The 18,217-nt window shown below is 56.4% G+C and overlaps 1 protein-coding gene across 1 annotated transcript; it reads right to left on the reverse strand.

Moving 5' to 3' along the window:
- Positions 1 to 812: 812 nt before the first annotated feature.
- Positions 813 to 17,040, reverse strand: LOC147118340 (zinc finger homeobox protein 2-like). Its single transcript, XM_085983885.1, has 4 exons — positions 16,807 to 17,040; positions 13,473 to 13,599; positions 7,894 to 11,582; positions 813 to 2,344 (listed from the first exon to the last, which is right to left on the reverse strand). Exons 1-4 carry the CDS (start codon positions 16,993 to 16,995, stop codon positions 1,292 to 1,294), a joined length of 5,058 nt encoding a protein of 1,685 aa, XP_085840011.1. The 5' UTR covers positions 16,996 to 17,040; the 3' UTR covers positions 813 to 1,291.
- Positions 17,041 to 18,217: the final 1,177 nt, after the last annotated feature.

Below are 18,217 nucleotides of genomic sequence, written 5' to 3' on the forward strand. Positions count from 1 at the left end.
GAGAGCGAGGTATCAGAGAGTGAGGGCGGGGTATCAGAGAGTGAGGGCGGGGTATCAGAGAGCGAGGGCGGGGTATCAGAGAGAGGGCGGGGTATCAGAGAGTGAGGGCGGGGTATCAGAGAGTGAGGGCGGGGTATCAGAGAGTGAGGGCGGGGTATCAGAGAGTGAGGGCGGGGTATCAGAGAGAGTGAGGGCGGGGTATCAGAGTGAGGGCGGGGTATCAGAGTGAGGGCGGGGTATCAGAGAGTGAGGGCGGGGTATCAGAGAGTGAGGGCGGGGTATCAGAGAGTGAGGGCGGGGTATCAGAGAGTGAGGGCGGGGTATCAGAGAGTGAGGGCGGGGTATCAGAGAGCGAGGGCGGGGTATCAGAGAGCGAGGGCGGGGTATCAGAGAGAGTGAGGGCGGGGTATCAGAGAGCGAGGGCGGGGATCAGAGAGAGCGAGGGCGGGGTATCAGAGAGTGAGGGCGGGGTATCAGAGAGTGAGGGCGGGGTATCAGAGAGTGAGGGCGGGGTATCAGAGAGTGAGGGCGGGGTATCAGAGAGAGTGAGGGCGGGGTATCAGAGAGTGAGGGCGGGGTATCAGAGTGAGGGCGGGGTATCAGAGAGTGAGGGCGGGGTATCAGAGAGCGAGGGCGGGGTATCAGAGAGCGAGGGCGGGGTATCAGAGAGAGCGAGGGCGGGGTATCAGAGAGCGAGGGCGGGGTATCAGAGAGCGAGGGCGGGGTATCAGAGAGCGAGGGCGGGGTATCAGAGAGAGCGAGGGCGGGGTATCAGAGAGCGAGGGCGGGGTATCAGAGAGCGAGGGCGGGGTATCAGAGAGAGCGAGGGCGGGGTATCAGAGAGCGAGGGCGGGGTATCAGAGAGAGCGAGGGCGGGGTATCAGAGAGAGCGAGGGCGGGGTATCAGAGAGAGCGAGGGCGGGGTATCAGAGAGAGTGCTGTAACTGAGCTTGATAGTGAGGGCGGGGTGCCTAACAGGATGGGATGCACTCCTTCTTGCTTGACAATGCCTCGCGGTCAAGGTTGCCCCTCTCTCCATTCCTGAGCTGTGTAATGAGTTGGCAGTGGCCCTCCGGGTTGGGGGGGTGGAGGAGGGTGTCTGTGCGTGCGTGTGGTGGGGGTGGGGTGAGGGCGTGTTCTCTCCACCCCCTTTGGAACCCACTCCGCACGGTGGCAGCCGTCTCCCCAGAGAAGTCTCTTCCCATTCATTGGAAGTGGCGCTGCAGTCTTGCGAACATTGCGAGGTGATCTATTTATGGGGGTGGGTGCGGGCGGGGAACGACGGGGCTCACTAATACGCAGACTTCCTTTTCAGCGTAAATCCCTGCGAGGTAGATGTAGCTGGCGAGGCGGGGCCGGGGTGAGGTAAGTTGTCGCGCTCTTTGGCAGGACCGGAGCCGGGGCCGGACTGGAGGGCCCGCCGGAGGTGCGGCGGCGAGCCCAGGTGGTCCCCCAGTGCCCCCTCGCCGCTCAGCAGCAGGTCGCAGGCCAGACAGTGGTAGGTGCAGACGGGGACCCTCAGGCCCGCCTCCCCCGGCCTCGCCCCGGCCCGGCAGGCCTCGGAGGCCTGGTGGGCGCCCAGCGCCCGCTCCTCCTCGAAGGTCAGCTGGCACTTGCCGCAGGCCAGCTGGTGGCGCACGTCCACCGTCACAATGGTCGAGGGCTCCGGTCCCGCGGCGGGAGCAGGTGGAGGAGGAGGAGGAGGGGGGGCTGCAGCCGGTGCCTCCTCTAGCTCGGCGGTCTTTTTGTCAGGGGTCTCGTCCCGGGATGGGGGGTTGACTTGGGAGAGGGTGACGGAGAGGTTGGACTTGAGCTGGCGCTGGAGGGCCTCCTGGAGGCCCTGTTGCAGGAGCACGTTGGGCAACAGGCCCATCAAGGCAGGCGAGAGCAGCGGGTTGAATGGCAGCAGGCTCTTCTTGGCACCGTACAAGGGCTGCAGGTAGGCAGCGGGCAGCTGGGGAGCCAGCAGCGGGGAGGCGCCGGGCAGCAGGTAGGGCAGGAACTGGCTGCCCAGCAGAGAGGCCGGGTCACCCACCAGGGCGGCTTGCAAGGCCTTCACCTTGGCCGGGTCTAGCAGTCCCTCCGGCGGCCGCTGGGCGTTGTCCTTCGGCTCCGGGTCCTCGTTCTCCGGGTTGCCCCTCCGTTCCGTCTCCTGGGGGAGGGGCGCCGCTCCCTGCACCGGGAAGAGGGCGGGAGGGACGGCAGGAGTTCCAATGCTGAGGAGGTTCGAGGAGGTCAAGCCTGGCGGAGAGAGCGAGAGAATTAAGTCATTCAGCTGTGGCTCAGTGGGTAGCACACTTGCCTCAGAGTCAGAAGATCGTGGGTTCAAGTCCCACTCCAGAGACTCGAGCACATAAAGCTAGGCTGACGCTCCAGTGCAGTGCTGAGGGAGTCCTGCATTGTCAGGTGGACGTAAAAGATCCCATGGCCACTATTTCGAAGAAGAGCAGGGGAGTTATCCCTGGTGTCCTGGCTAATATTTATCCCTCAATCAGCATCACTAAAAACAGATGATCTGATCATTGTCACATTGCTGTTTGTGGGAGCTTGCTGTGTGCAAATTGGCTGCCGCATTTCCCACATTACAACAGTGACTACACTTCAAAACGTACTCCATTGGCTGTAAAGTGCTTTGAGATGTCCGGTGGTCGTGAAAGGCGCTATATAAATGCAAGTCTTTTTTTCTTTGTGGTGGGCGAGGTGGGCAGGTTGGCCGCGAATCGTGACAGCAATACGCCAGCTGAGGCCTAACCAGTGGTTTGAACTCACTCCAGTACTGAAAGAACTTGTGTTTCTACAGCACCTTTCATGACCTCAGGACGTCGCAAAGCGCTTTACAGCCATTGAAGCACTTTTGAAGTGTAGTTGCTGTTGTAATGTCGGGAAACTGAGGGAGTGCTGGACTGTCAGAGGTGTCGTCTTTCAGGATGAGACGTTAAACCGAGGCCCCCGTCTGCTCTCTCGGGTGGATGCAAAAGATCCCACGGCCACTATTGCAAGAAGAGCAGGGGGGAGTTCTCCCCGGTGACCTGGGGCCAATATTTATCCTTCAACTGGATCTGGTCATTATATCACATTGCTGTTTGTGGGAGCTTGCTGTGCACAAACTGGCTGCCGTGGTTCCTACATTACAACACTGGCTACAGTTCAAAAGTACTTCACTGGCTGTGAAGCGCTTTGGGACTTCCTGAGGCCGTGAAAGAACATAAGAATTGGGAGCAGGAGTAGGCCATTCGGCCCCTCGAGCCTGCTCCGCCATTCAATGAGATCATGGCTGATCTTCTACCTCAACTCCACTTTCCTGCACTATCCCCATATCCCTCGATTCCCTTAATATCCAAGAATTTATCGATCTCCGTCTTGAACATACTCAACGACTGAGGTAGAGAATTCCAAAGAGTCACAACCTGGGATGGCAGGAATGACTTATGAGGAGAGATTGGGTCGATTGGGCTTATACTCGCAGGAGTTTACAAGAATGAGAGGGGATCTCATTGAAACTTATAAAATTCTAACAGGACTGGACAGACTAGATGCAGGAAGGATGTTCCCGATGGTCGGGGGAGTCCAGAACCAGGGGTCACAGTCTAAGGATAAGGGTGTGGTGATTATTCTTTATGTTTAGTAAGAAGTATTGTGATTGGTTGTTTGTTTCCTGCCTTGGGATATATGCTGTAATCTCATTGGTAGTTGATGTCATGTGATTTGTGGTGGCCATCTTAAATTCAGTTCTTTCCAGCCTTTAGTTGAGACTGGGTGTTGAAAGATGTGCTACAGGATTTTTAAGTTAATAAAGCCTAGATTAGAAAGGCAAATCTATTCTTCATTTCAAAGGGGTAGGCCATTAAGGACAGAGATGAGGAGGAATTTCTTCACCCAGAGAGTGGCGAACCTGTGGAATTCTCTACCACACAAGGCAGTTGAGGCCAATTCATTAAATATATTCAAGAAGGAGTTCGATATATTTCTTAAGGCTAAAGGGATCAAGGGATATGGGGAGAAAGCAGGAACAGGGTACTGAGTTTGGATGATCAGCCATGATCGCATTGAATGGCGGAGGATACCAAGAAACTCCAGTATGATTTGGGCAGGTTGGGTGATTGGGCAGAAGCACAGCAGATGTAATATAACGTGGATAAATGTGAGGTTATCCACTTTGGTGGCAAAAACAGGAAGGCAGATTATTATCTGAATGGCAATAGATTGGGAGAAGGGGAAGTACAACGAGACCTGGGTGTCCTTGTGCACCAGTCGCTGAAGGTAAGCATGCAGGTGCAGCAGGCGGTTAAGAAGGCAAATGGTATGTTGGCCTTCGTAGCGAGAGGGTTTGAGTACAGGAACAAGGATGTCTTGCTGCAGTTATACAGGGTCTTGGTGAGACCACATCTTGAGTATTGTGTGCAGTTTTGGTCGTCTTATCTGAGGAAGGATGTTCTTGCCATGGAAGGAGTGCAGCGAAGATTCACCAGGCTGATACCTGGGATGGCAGGAATGACGTATGAGGAGAGATTGGGTCAATTGGGCTTATACTCGCTGGAGTTTAGAAGAATGAGAGGGGATCTCATTGAAACTTATAAAATTCTGACAGGACTGGACAGACTAGATGCAGGAAGGATGTTCCCGATGGCAGGGGAGTCCGGAACCAGGGGTCATAGTCTAAGGATAAGGGGTAAGCCATTTAGGACAGAAATGAGGAGGAATTTCTTCACCCAGAGAGTGGTGAACCTGTGGAATTCTCTACCACAGAAAGCAGTTGAGGCCAATTCATTAAATATATTCAAGGAGTTAGATATATTTCTTAAGGCTAAAGGGATCAAGGGGTATGGGGAGAAGGCAGGGACAGGGTACTGAGTTTGGATGATCAGCCATGATCGCATTGAATGGCGGAGCAGGCTCGAGGGGCCGAATGGCCTACTCCTGCTCCTATCTTCTATGTTTCTATCTCTATTTATAAAGCTCAGGACCCCATATGTTTACGCTTCCACCTTCAAAGATTTGTGTATGTGAACTCCCAGGCCTCTCTGTTCCTACACCCCCTTTAATATTGCACCATTTACCTTATATTGCCTCTCTTCATTCTTCCTTCCAACATTGTGCATGAGTGAAATATGAAGGGCTTTCTTGATATATATTAAAGACTTGGACGTGGGTGTACAGGGCACAATTTCAAAATTTGCAGATGACACAAAACTTGGAAGTATAGTGAACAGTGAGGGGAAGGGTGATAGACTTCAAGAGGACATAGACAGGCTGGTGGAATGGGCAGACACGTGGCAGATGAAATTTAACGCAGAAAAGTGCGAAGTGATACATTTTGGTAGAAAGAATGAGGAGAGGAAATATAAACTAAAGGGTACAATCCTAAAGGGGGTGCATGAACAGAGAGACCTGGGGGTATGTGTGCACAAATCGTTGTAGGTGGCAGGGCAGGTTGAGAAAGTCGTTAAAAAAGCTTATGGGATCCTGGGCTTCATGAATAGAGGTATAGAGTACAAAAGTGTGGAAATTATGTTGAACCTGTATAAAACACTGGTTCGGCCCCAACTGGAGTATTGTGTCCAATTCTGGGCACCACACTTTAGGAAGGATGTGAAGGCCTCAGAGAGGGTGCAGAGGAGATTTACGAGAACGGTTCCAGGGATGAGGGACTTCAGTTACGTGGATAGACTGGAGAAACTGGGGTTGTTCTCCTTGGAGCAGAGAAGGTTGAGAGGGGAAATAACAACAGAAAATACTGGAAATACTCAGCAGGCCAGGCAGCGTCCGTGGAGAGAGAAACAGAGTTAACGTTTCAGGTCTGGGATCCTTCCACACCTGAAACGTTAACTCTGTTTCTCTCTCCACGGATGCTGCCTGGCCTGCTGAGTATTTCCAGCATTTTCTGTTGTTATTTCAGATTTCCAGCATCCGCAGTATTTTGCTGTATTAAGGTTGAGAGGAGATTTGATCGAGGAGTTCAAAATCATGAGGGGTCTGGACAGAGTAGATAGAGAGAAACTGTTCCCATTGGTGGAAGGGTCGAGAACCAGAGGACACAGATTTAAGGTGATTGGCAGAAGAACCAAAGGCGACATGAGGAAAAACCTTTTTATGCAGCGAGTGGTTAAGATCTGGAATGCACTGCCTGAGAGGGTGGTGGAGGCAGATTCAATCGCGGCTTTCAAAAGGGAACTGGATAAGTATCTGAAGGAAAGAAATTTGCAGGGCTACGGGGAAAGGGTGGGGGAGTGGGACTAGCAGAAGTGCTCTTGCAGAGAGCCGGCACGGGCTCGACGGGCCGAATGGCCTTCTTCCGTGCTGTAACCATTCTATGATTCTAATTAATGGCAAATGGCAGCATAGGGTGACAAAAATTCAGAAAGCTTATGCTTCAAAAAGCTTGTTAAACTGTTATAAATCTTTGGTAGGCCTCAGCTGGAGTACTGTGTCCAATTCTGGGCACCGCACTTTAGGAAGGATGTTAAGGCCTTAGAGAGGGTGCAGAGGAGATTTACCAGAATGGTACCAGGGATGAGGGACCTAGAGAAGCTGGGACTGTTCTCCTTGGAGCAGAGAAGGTTAAGGGGAGATTTACTAGAATGGTACCAGGGATGAGGGACCTAGAGAAGCTGGGGTTGTTCTCCTTGGAGCAGAGAAGGTTAAGGGGAGATTTACTAGAATGGTACCAGGGATGAGGGACTTCAGTGATGTGGAGAGACTGGAGAAGCTGGGGTTGTTCTCCTTGGAGCAGAGAAGGTTAAGGGGAGATTTACTAGAATGGTACCAGGGATGAGGGACTTCAGTGATGTGGAGAGACTGGAGAAGCTGGGATTGTTCTCCTTGGAGCAGAGAAGGTTAAGGGGAGATTTACTAGAATGGTACCAGGGATGAGGGACTTCAGTGATGTGGAGAGACTGGAGAAGCTGGGGTTGTTCTCCTTGGAGCAGAGAAGGTTAAGGGGAGATTTACTAGAATGGTACCGGGGATGAGGAACTTCAGTGATGTGGAGAGACTGGAGAAGCTGGGATTGTTCTCCTTGGAGCAGAGAAGGTTAAGGGGAGATTTAACAGAGGTGTTCAAAATTACAAGAGGTTTTGGTACAGTAAGGCCCACTCCCCCCCTGCTCTTTCCCAATAAGCCATGCAAAATTCTTTCAACTATATATCCAATTCCCTTTTGAAAGTTACTATTGCATCTGCTTCCACTGCCCTTTCAGGCAGCGCGTTCCAGATCACAACAACTCGCTGCATCACAAAAATTCTCCTCATTTCCCCCTCTGGTTTTTTTTTGCCAATGATCTTAAATCTGTGTCCTCTGGTTACCGACCCTCCTGCCACTGGAAACAGCTTTTCTTTATTTACCCCTTGGAATTTTGAACACCTCTATTAAATCTCCCCTTAACCTTCTCTGCTCCAAGGAGAACGGCCCCAGCTTCTCCACATAATTGAAGTCCCTCATCCCCTGGCACCATTCTAGTAAATCTCCTCTGCACCCTCTCTAAGGCCTTGGCATTCTTCCTAAAGTGTGGTGCCCAGAATGGGACACAATATTCCAGCTTTACAAATCTAGATCTAAATCCTAAAACCTAGGCCAAAATCCCAAAGCCTACGGCAAAATCCCCAAATCTAGGCCCAAATCCCAAAACTTAGGCCAAAGTTCCAATACTGAGGCCAAAATCCCAAAATCTAGGCCAAAATCCCCAAAGCTAGGCCAAAATTCCAATACAAAGACCAAAATCTAGGCCAAAATCCCAAAATCAAGGTCAAAATCCCAAAGCCTAGGCCAATATCCCCAAAGCTGAGACCAGAATACCAGCTGTCTGTTTCCAGGCCCAAAGCCGAGATCTCAGCCCCACGTGTCCTGTTTTTATTTTGTCATTGTGCGAAATAAGGGCTACCTACCTGTGGTCAGAGCCGTGAAGCCAGAAGGAGCTCCCGAGCCAGGCAGCAGTACTGGAGAGAGGCCGGGGAGCCCGGGGAAGGCCAGGCTGCCGAAGGGAGGCGGTTCGTTGAGGGGGCGGTGGACGTTAAGGGGGTGGGAGCTCTTGGCCAGGCCCGGGGCCTCCTCCTCCTGCTGCTGCTCCGCTGCCGCCATCTTCTGGGCCGGCGCCGGGTCGAAGTACTTCTTCTCATGGCGCAGCTGGCCACGGACCAACTCTTTCATCTTGGCGATGTGCGGCAGCGAGAAGACGTGGTTCCGCACGGCCAGGTAGGCGCCGTACTTGACTCCGCACAGGGCGCAGCCGCTCTTGGCCGCGCCGCCCGGGGGCTTGGCGCTATGCAGCTTGAACTTCTTCTCCTTGGCCCTGGCATTCTGGAACCACACCTGGACCACCCGCTTGGGCAGGCCGATCTCCTCGCCCAGGAGCTGGCATTCCAGCATGGTGGGCGTGCGGTAGTCCTGGAAGCAGGTCTTCATCACCTTGAGTTGGAGGCTGGACATTTGGGTGCGGTAGCGCCTCGGGCCTTGCTGCTCGTACGAGTCCGCCGGCCTGCCGGTGGCGGACGGCGGGAGGCTGCAGGGATTCGGCGACCCGGGGTCAGCTGTGCTGGAGCTCTCGCTCAGGTCGCCCCTCTGCCACGCCTCCGGGTAAACGAGGTACCCTGTGGCTCCGTCGGAATGGGCGCCCTCGCCCGCCGTGTCCGAACCCTCGCCCTCCGACCAGTCCTGGCGGTCGGCGGGCAAGTCCTCGGCCAAGGGCGGTAGCGGCGGGGATAAGGCGGCGGAGGGAGGTCCGCCGAAGAGCAGGCCTGCCTGGCACTCCAGATCCCTCCGCCACTCCTCCAGCGCCAAGGCTTCGGGCGAGGGCCCGTAGCCGCCCTCGGGTAGCTGTGGCGGGTAAGGGGGGCTCAGCCGGAGCTCGCCCTCGGCCTGGTGGGGAGGGCAAGGGCACTTGCCGAAGGGGAACTGGGGCCCCGCTGACACCCCCTGCACCGCCGGCCCCCCTACGAAGCGGAACTGACCCTTGCGCTCCCGCGCCCGGGTGTTCTGGAACCAGACCTGGACCACCCGCTTCTTCAGGCCCACCTCCTCCGAGATGCGGTCCAGCATCTTGCGGGTGGGGTTGGAGTCCCGCAGGTAGCGCCGGTATAGGACCTCCAGCTGCTCGGGGAGGATGGTGGTCCTCAGTCTCTTGTCCCGGGGCTGCTCCTCCCCGGGACCGGGACCCTGGTCGTCGCCGCTTCCCCCGGGCCCCGTCGGCCTCTCCACCTCCAGCTTCCTTTTGAGGGCGCCCCCCGGCACTGGCGGGGGGTTGTTGGTGGGCTCGAAAAGGGCCAAGGATCCGTCGGCCAGGCGCGAGCTCAGCAGCTGGCTGCGCAGGGCCAGGTATTGGAGCTGCTGGTGGTCCTTGGGGTGGTCCGATGTCGGGCAGGCCAGCGGGCACTGGTCGCGCGGGTATTCGCTCTGGGTGGGCGCGGGGAAGTCAGGCTGTGGGGGCGGCGAAGATGGTTGGGCCAGCGGATCGAGGTCCCGAGCCGGGGAACGGCCTCCTTCTGCCTCCCTTGTCTCCTCCTTCAGCTCCTCGGACTCGGGCGCCATCTCCTGTGGCGAGGGGTGCTCCCGAGGGCGGACGGGCCGGGCGTCAGTCTCTGCCTCCCGGGCGTCACTTTGGTGGTCTTCCCGAGTCTGCTCGCCACCCGCGGGTGAGCGCAGGGAGGGCGGGTCGAGCGTCCGGGGCTCCTCTTGGGGCGGGTCTTCGCCGCCCGTCTCATGCGAAGGGTGGAGGAGGAGGAGTGGGGCGCCCAGGGGGTCCTTGGGAACCTCGCCCGCTGCCTCCTCTTCCCCCGAAGCCACGGAGCCCGGATGGCCAGTGCTCGATGGGCAGTCTTTCCCCTCCTCCCCGTCCTCCATCTCCTCCTGGCGGTAGCACAGCGTCTCCGGGCGTGCCTCCAGGTCGGAGGCGTGGGCGAAGGCGGGTGGGGACTCGGGGGGCGAGCGGGCTCGGGAGGGCGCTGGAGGGGGAGGAGGAGACACTGGGGGGGGAGGAGCAGGGAGGGAAGGCGCGGTCGATGCCGGGCCAGGGCTCGGTGGCCCTCCCCCCGTTGCCGCTGCCGACGACTGGGGGTACAAGCTGTCGTAGCTCTCGCGGAAGCGCCTGGCGTAGCGGTCCAGCTCCTCGGAGGGGAAGAGCCGCCCGTGGACTTGCTCCTCGTGGCTCTTGAGGATCAGCGTGTTGGAGAAGAGCTTGGAGCAGCCGGCGCACCGCAGCTTGGGGCCGCAGCCGGTGGCGGTGCCCTCGCCCCCTTCGCCGAGGCGGGCAGCCCGGGACTGGACGCACTCCCGGTCCTCGTTGTACTGGATGACCAGCTCGAAGCCGAAGTGCTCGAGCAGGGTGCGGGCGGCGTTGCGCGGCACCTCGGAGGCCGGGCGGGGGGGAGGCGCGGGCGGAGGGGGGGCGGGTGGCGGCTCACCCTCCGCCTGCTGCTGGGGGGGCCAGGGGGCCAGGGCCGCTGGCTGGGGAGGGGGCGGCGCCGGCAGGTGCATGCCGCCCAGCATCACCCCGGAGACGGGGAAGAGCCCCCCGATTTCGGGGGCCAGCTGGAACTCGGGCAGGCAGAAGGGCAGGAGGAGCTGCTGCTGCTGCTGCTGATGGCGACGCTGGAACTGGAGCAGGGCTTCGGGCACCAGGGGCAAAGGTGGCAGGACGGCTGAGCTGAAGAGCGGGGCCTGCAGGAAGGGGGCCGGAGGCGGGTGAAGGGAGGGCGAGAGGTGGTGGGTCGGCGCGGTAGGCGGAGGCAGAGGAGGAGGAGGAGGCGGGGCGAAGGTCAGGAAGGAGGCCTCGGAGGCGTCGAGGGGAGGGTTGGCCTTGGCGGCGGCGCCGTCCTCGCGAGCCCTGGCCTCGCCGGCCGCTGACCGCTCACCCCCGCCCGCGTCCAGCCTGGCCGCCCGGGAGCGGGTCTGGTGGAGCACTGAGCGCATGTGGATCTCCAACGTCGAGCTCTGGTTGTAGGAGACCTTGCAGGTGGCGCACTTGAAGGGTTTGTCGGCTCCTGCTCCCCCGGCGGAGGTGGCCAGGCCTTGGGCCTCCCCCGGGGTGGGAGGGAGGGAGGGGTCCTGGGAAGCCTTCCGCACTTTGTGCAGGTGGGAGACAGAGTTGTAGTGGACCAGAAGGATGTTCTTCTGGGTGAAGGACTCCTTGCATACAGCGCACTTGTAAGGGCGTGAGGGGTCCAGGAACTTGTCCATCAGAAAGTTGGGCCCCTTCCGGGCCGGCGGGGGCTGCTGCCTGGGCTCCGGGACGCTGCCGGTCTTCTCCTCCGGATCGTCATCCTCCTCCTCCTCCCTGGGGTCATCCAGGAGCGAGGGGCGGCCGGGACGAGGTGGGGCGCGGCAGGACAGGCAGGGGAGGCCGCTGGCTCGCTCCCTCGGTGCCTCCCCTCCGGGGTCCAACTCCTGGCCGCGCTGGTCGCAGCAGCAGGGGCGGTGGACCCCGCCCCGCAGCTCCCCGCTCGGGCCCTGGGATCGGCTGAGGTGGCCCTGGAGGTCTCCTGGTGGCTGGAGCTCTTCGCTGCCGCCCCTGCCCCAGCTGGATGGGCTGGCTCGCTCCTGCTGCAAGAGATCGGACTGTGCCTGCATCTTCATCCCAGCGCCACAGCTCGAGCCTGAAAAAACACAGAAATAACATTGTTTCTCAACAAGGCTCTCCCGGGACAGTGTCGAGGGAGCTTTACTCTGTATCTAACCCATGCTGTACCTGCCCTGGGAGTGTTTGATGGGACAGTGTAGAGGGAGCTTTACTCTGTATCTAACCCGCGCTGTACCTGCCCTGGGAGTGTTTGATGGGACAGTGTAGAGGGAGCTTTACTCTGTATCTAACCCGTGCTGTACCTGCCCTGGGAGTGTTTGATGGGACAGTGTCGAGGGAGCTTTACTCTGTATCTAACCCGTGCTGTACCTGCCCCGGGAGTGTTTGATGGGACAGTGTAGAGGGAGATTTACTCTGTATCTAACCCGTGCTGTACCTGCCCCGGGAGTGTTTGATGGGACAGTGTAGAGGGAGCTTTACTCTGTACCTAACCCGTGCTGTACCTGCCCTGGGAGTGTTTGATGGGACAGTGTAGAGGGAGATTTACTCTGTATCTAACCCGTGCTGTACCTGCCCTGGGAGTGTTTGATGGGACAGTGTAGAGGGAGCTTTACTCTGCATCTAACCCGTGCTGTACCTGCCCTGGGAGTGTTTGATGGGACAGTGTAGAGGGAGATTTACTCTGTATCTAACCCGTGCTGTACCTGCCCTGGGAGTGTTTGATGGGACAGTGTAGAGGGAGCTTTACTCTGTATCTAACCCGTGCTGTACCTGCCCTGGGAGTGTTTGATGGGACAGTGTAGAGGGAGCTTTACTCTGTATCTAACCCGTGCTGTACCTGCCCTGGGAGTATTTGATGGGACAGTGTAGAGGGAGCTTTACTCTGTATCTAACCCGCGCTGTACCTGCCCTGGGAGTGTTTGATGGGACAGTGTAGAGGGAGCTTTACTCTGTATCTAACCCGTGCTGTACCTGCCCTGTGAGTGTTTGATGGGACAGTGTAGAGGGAGCTTTACTCTGTATCTAACCCGTGCTGTACCTGCCCTGGGAGTGTTTGATGGGACAGTGTAGAGGGAGCTTTACTCTGTATCTAGCCCTTGCTGTACCTGCCAAGGGAGTGTTTGATGAGACTGTGTAGAGGGAGCTTTACTCTGTATCTAACCCGTGCTGTACCTGCCCTGGGAGTGTTTGATGGGACAGTGTAGAGGGAGATTTACTCTGTATCTAGCCCGTGCTGTACCTGCCCAGGGAGTGTTTGATGGGACAGTGTAGAGGGAGCTTTACTCTGTATCTAACCCGTGCTGTACCTGCCCTGGGAGTATTTGATGGGACAGTGTAGAGGGAGCTTTACTCTGTATCTAACCCGCGCTGTACCTGCCCTGGGAGTGTTTGATGGGACAGTGTAGAGGGAGCTTTACTCTGTATCTAACCCGTGCTGTACCTGCCCTGTGAGTGTTTGATGGGACAGTGTAGAGGGAGCTTTACTCTGTATCTAACCCGTGCTGTACCTGCCCTGGGAGTGTTTGATGGGACAGTGTAGAGGGAGCTTTACTCTGTATCTAGCCCTTGCTGTACCTGCCAAGGGAGTGTTTGATGAGACTGTGTAGAGGGAGCTTTACTCTGTATCTAACCCGTGCTGTACCTGCCCTGGGAGTGTTTGATGGGACAGTGTAGAGGGAGATTTACTCTGTATCTAGCCCGTGCTGTACCTGCCCAGGGAGTGTTTGATGGGACAGTGTAGAGGGAGCTTTAATCTGTATCTAACCTGTGCTGTACCTGCCCTGGGAGTGTTTGATGGGACAGTGTAGAGGAAGCTTTACTCTGTATCTAACCCGTGCTGTACCTGCCATGGGTGTGTTTGATGGGACAGTGTAGAGGGAGCTTTACTCTGTATCTAACTCGTACTGTACCTGCCCTGGGAGTGTTTGATGGGGCCTTTTCCAGAATCACCTGCTCCTCCCCTTACCTGTGCTTTGCTTGTTTTCAGATGTGACGCTCGGAGTGGAAGCCGGAATCAGGGGGTTGTAAGGCGTCTCTGTGGAAACGATGAGTGAGCCGGGACCGTCATGGAGAGAGATATCAACCACAGTGGCCTGGAAATAAAAGGACTCGCCGTGAGTCTCCGAGATCGAGCCCCCGATCAGTGAGGAGACGCTCAGTCAGAAGGACTGAGCTCCCCACATCAGTGGAGATACCCTCACTCGGAAGGACTGAGCCTCCGCCCCCCCCCCCCCGCCCCCATCAGTGGGGAGACCCCCGCTCGGAAGGATCGAGCACGCCCATCAGTGGGGAGACCCTCACTCGGGAGGACCGAACCCCCCATCAGGGGGTAGACGCTCATAATGCAGCACCAAGCCACCCTCCCAGCACCCGCTACCCGTGCCCCACCACATTACGCTGCACTCTCATCCTAAATAAAATTCCATTTGACAGTATCGTCCCCCCCACCCCCCAGGAATAGAAGATGGAGCAGAGAGAAGGTTCATTATCAAGAACATTTTATACACTGCCTTTCACAACCTCAGGATGTCCCAAAGGGCTTCACAGCCAATTAAGTGCTTTTGAAGTGTAGTCACTGTTGTAATGTAGGGAATGCGGCAGCCAGTTTGGTTCGAGCCCCACTCCAGAGCCCCATAATCGCTCCCTGGTGCCAGTAACTGAGGGAGCGCTGCACTGTCGGAGGGGCAGTACTGAGGGAGCGCCGCACTGTCGGAGGGGCAGTACTGAGGGAGCGCTGCACTGTCGGAGGGGCAGTACTGAGGGAGCGCTGCACTGTCGGAGGGGCAGTACTGAGGGAGCGCTGCACTGTCGGAGGGTCAGTACTGAGAGAGCGCTGCACTGTCGGAGGGGCAGTACTGAGGGAGCGCTGCACTGTCGGAGGGGCAGTACTGAGAGAGCGCTGCACGGTCGGAGGGGCAGTACTGAGGGAGCGCCGCACTGTTGGAGGGGCAGTACTGAGGGAGCGCCGCACTGTCGGAGGGGCAGTACTGAGGGAGCGCCGCACTGTCGGAGGGTCAGTACTGAGGGAGTGCTGCACTGTCGGAGGGGCAGTACTGAGGGAGCGCCGCACTGTTGGAGGGGCAGTACTGAGGGAGCGCCGCACTGTCGGAGGGGCAGTACTGAGGGAGCGCCGCACTGTCGGAGGGGCAGTACTGAGGGAGCGCCGCACTGTCGGAGGGGCAGTACTAGAAACATAGAAGATAGGAGCAGGAGTAGGCCATTCGACCCCTCGAGCCTGTTCCGCCATTCAATGCGATCATGGCTGATCATTCAAATTCAGTACCCGATCCTTGCTTTCTCCCCATATCCCTTTAACCTTAAGAAATATATCTAACTCCTTCTTGAATATATTTAATGAATTGGCCTCAACTGCCTTCTGTGGTAGAGAATTCCACAGGTTCACCAATCTCTGGGTGAAGAAATTCCTCCTCATCTCTGTCCTAAATGACTTACCCCTTATCCTTAGACTGTGACCCCTGGTTCTGGACTCCCCCGCCATCGGGAACATCCTTCCTGCATCTAGTCTGTCTAGTCCTGTTAGAATTTTATAAGTTTCAATGAGATCCCCTCTCATTCTTCTAAACTCCAGCGAGTATAAGCCTAATCGACAGAATCTCTCCTCATACGTCATTCCTGCCATCCCAGGTATCAGTCTGGTGAATCTTTGCTGCACTCCCTCCATGGCAAGAACATCCTTCCTCAGATAAGGCGACCAAAACTGCACACAATACTCAAGGTGTGGTCTCACCAAGGCCCTGTACAACTGTAGCAAGACATCCTTGTTCCTGTACTCGAACCCTCTTGCTATGAAGGCCAACATACCATTTGCCTTCTTAACCGCCTGCTGCACCTGCATGCTTACCTTCAGCGACTGGTGCACAAGGACACCCAGATCTCGTTGCACTTCCCCTTCTCCCAATCTATTGCCATTCAGATAATAATCTGCCTGCCTGTTTTTGCCACCAAAGTGGATAATCTCGCATTTATCCACATTATACTGCATCTGCCACGCTTTTGCCCAATCACCCAACCTGTCCAAATCATCCTGGAGTTTCTCTGCATCCTCCTCACAGCACACGCTCACCAGCTTTGTGTCGTCTGCAAACTTGGCGATATTACATCTAGTTCCCTCGTCTAGATCATTAATATATATTGTGAATAGCTGAGGTCCTAGCACCGATTCCTGCGGTACCTCACTAGTCACTGCCTGCCACTCGGAAAAAGACCCATTTATTCCAACTCTTTGCTTCCTGTCTGCCAACCAGTTCTCTATCCAAGTCAGTACCTTACCCCAAACCCCCAATACTGAGGGAGTGCTGCACTATCGAAGCAGCAGTACTGAGGGAGCGCTGCACTGTCGGATGGGCAGTAGTGAGGGAGCGCTGGACTGTTGGAGGGGCAGTACTGAGGGAGCACTGCACTGTTGGAGGGACAGTACTGACGGAGCGCTGCATTTTCGGAGGGGCAATACTGAGGGAGCGCTGCACTGTCGGAGGGACAGTACTGATGGGGCGCTGTTTTTTCAGAGGGGCAGTACTGAGGGAGCGCTGGACTGTCGGAGCGGCAGTACTGAGGGAGCGCTGCACTGTCGGAGGGTCAGTACTGAGGTAGCGCTGCACTGTCGGAGGGTCAGTACTGAGGGAGCGCTGCACAGTCGGAGGAGCAGTACTGAGGGAGCGCTGCACTGTCAGAAGGGCAGTACTGAGGGAACGCTGCACTGTCGGAGGGGCAGTACTGAGGGACGCTGCATTGTGGGAGGGTCAGTACTGAGGGAGCGCTGCACTGTCGGAGGGGCAGTACTGAGGGAGCGCTGCACTGTCGGAGGGGCAGTACTGAGGGAGCGCTGCACTGTCGGAGGGGCAGTACTGAGGGAGCGCTGCACTGTCAGAAGGGCAGTACTGAGGGAACGCTGCATTGTTGGAGGGGCAGTACTGAGGGAGCACTGCACTGTCGAAGGGTCAGTACTGAGGGAGTGCTGCACTGTCGGAGGGGCCGTCTCTCGGGACGAAACGTTAAACCGAAGGGTCCCCTTCTGCCCCGCTCAGGTGCGACGTAAAAGATCCCCGGTGTCCTGGGACCCAATATTGATCCCTCAACCCAACATCACTATATATATATAAAAAAGAAACAGGTCATTACCGCATCACTGCGCGTGGGATCTTGCTGCGCGCAAAACGACTGCCGCGTTTCAACCCTAGCAGAAGAACAAGGTTCTTCGTTGGCTGTGAAGTGCTAGGGGACGTCCCGAAGTGGCGAAAGGCGCTGTGCGTGCGTGGAGTCGCGCGGCGGAGGGGACTCACCACAGCTAGCAGGCGCTCCACGCAGTCGGACACCACGCTGTGCACGTGCGTCAGGTGGAAGCGCAGCCCGGTCCGACCGCACAGCTCGTCCTGGCACAGCGGGCACCGCAGCCTGGGCGGCTCGGCTTCCCGTCCCATCAAGTGACATCGATGCTCCTGTGGGGGGGGAGAGAGAGAGAAAGAGATCATTAGCTATTAGCATCAGACAGCACAGAAGGATGCCGTTCGGCCCATCGTGACTGCGCCGGATCTTTGGTAGAGCTGTCCAGTTAGTCCCACTCCCCGCCCCCCCACCAAGCTCTCTCCCCGCTATAGCCCTGTAAATATTTATCCGATTCCCTTTTGAAAGTTACTATTGAACCTGCTTCCACCGCCTTTCAGACAGCGCGATGCGGATGACAACAACTCGCTGCGTGAAAAACGTAAGAACATAAGAAACAGGAGCAGGAGTAGGCCATTCGGCCCCTTGAGCCTGCTCCGCCATTCAATAAGATCATGGCTGATCACCACTTTCCCGCTCCCCATAACCCTTGACTCCCCTGTAGTTCAAACACCTGTCTATCTCCGCCTTGAATATATTCAATGACCCAGCCTCCATAGCTCTCTGGGGAAGAGAATGCCAAAGATTCACGACCCTGAGAGGAGAAATTCCTCCTCATCTCCGTCTTAAATGGGTGCCCCCTTATTCTGAAACTATGCTCCCTAGTTCTAGTTTCCCCACGAGGAGAAACATCCTCTCTGCATCTACCCTGTCAAGCCCCTTCAGAATCTTATACGTTTCAATAAGATCACCTTGTTGGAGTCGCTAGAAATCAACAGGCTCTGAGACTTTCGTTGCAGCACAGGCAAAACGCGTGTTACTTTATTCACTCTCCATGAGGACTGAGGGTCTCAGCCTCGTTGCAGGGCTATGACGTCATCACGCTACCGACGCATGACATCATCACGCTACCGACGCTCTTAAAGGGACCCGATAACCCAACCCAGTACGTACATATAACAACATTGGCTATACATAGTGAATTGTGTTTAGGTACATATAACAACATTGGCTATACATTGTGAATTGTGTTATTGTCCCTATATGGTCTCCGCCACAACCTCTCATTCTTCTAAACTCCAATGAATACAGGCCCAACCTGCTCAACCTTTCCTCATAAGACAACCCCTTCATCTCCGGAATCAACCTCGTGAACCTTCTCGGAACTGCCTCCAATGCAAGTATATCCCTCCTTAAATAAGGAGACCAAAACTGTACGCAGTACTCCAGGTGTGGTCTCACCAGCGCCCTGTACAGTTGCAGCAAGACTTCCCTACTTTTATACTCCATCCCCCTTACAATAAAGGCCAACATTCCAGTTGCCGGCCGAATTACTTGCTGCATCTGCATGCTAACGTTTTTGTGTTTCAT

The sequence above is a fragment of the Somniosus microcephalus genome, chromosome 4 (genome assembly GCF_052327205.1).
Source record: "Somniosus microcephalus isolate GS21.2 chromosome 4, FLI_Smic_1.0, whole genome shotgun sequence".
NCBI classification, from domain to species: Eukaryota; Metazoa; Chordata; class Chondrichthyes; order Squaliformes; family Somniosidae; genus Somniosus; species Somniosus microcephalus.

Bases quoted from the DNA above. Each gene is read 5' to 3' on its own strand.
- LOC147118340 (XM_085983885.1), bottom strand. From the start codon at position 16,995: ATGATCTCTTTCTCTCTCTCTCCCCCCCCACAGGAGCATCGATGTCAC. The intron at 11,583-13,472 runs GTAAGGGGAGGA...GTGTTTTTTCAG, and splicing joins TGAAAACAAGCAAAGCACAG to GCTCGAGCTGTGGCGCTGGG. The intron at 2,345-7,893 runs GCTCTGACCACA...TATGTGCTCGAG, and splicing joins GAGCTCCTTCTGGCTTCACG to TCTCTGGAGTGGGACTTGAA.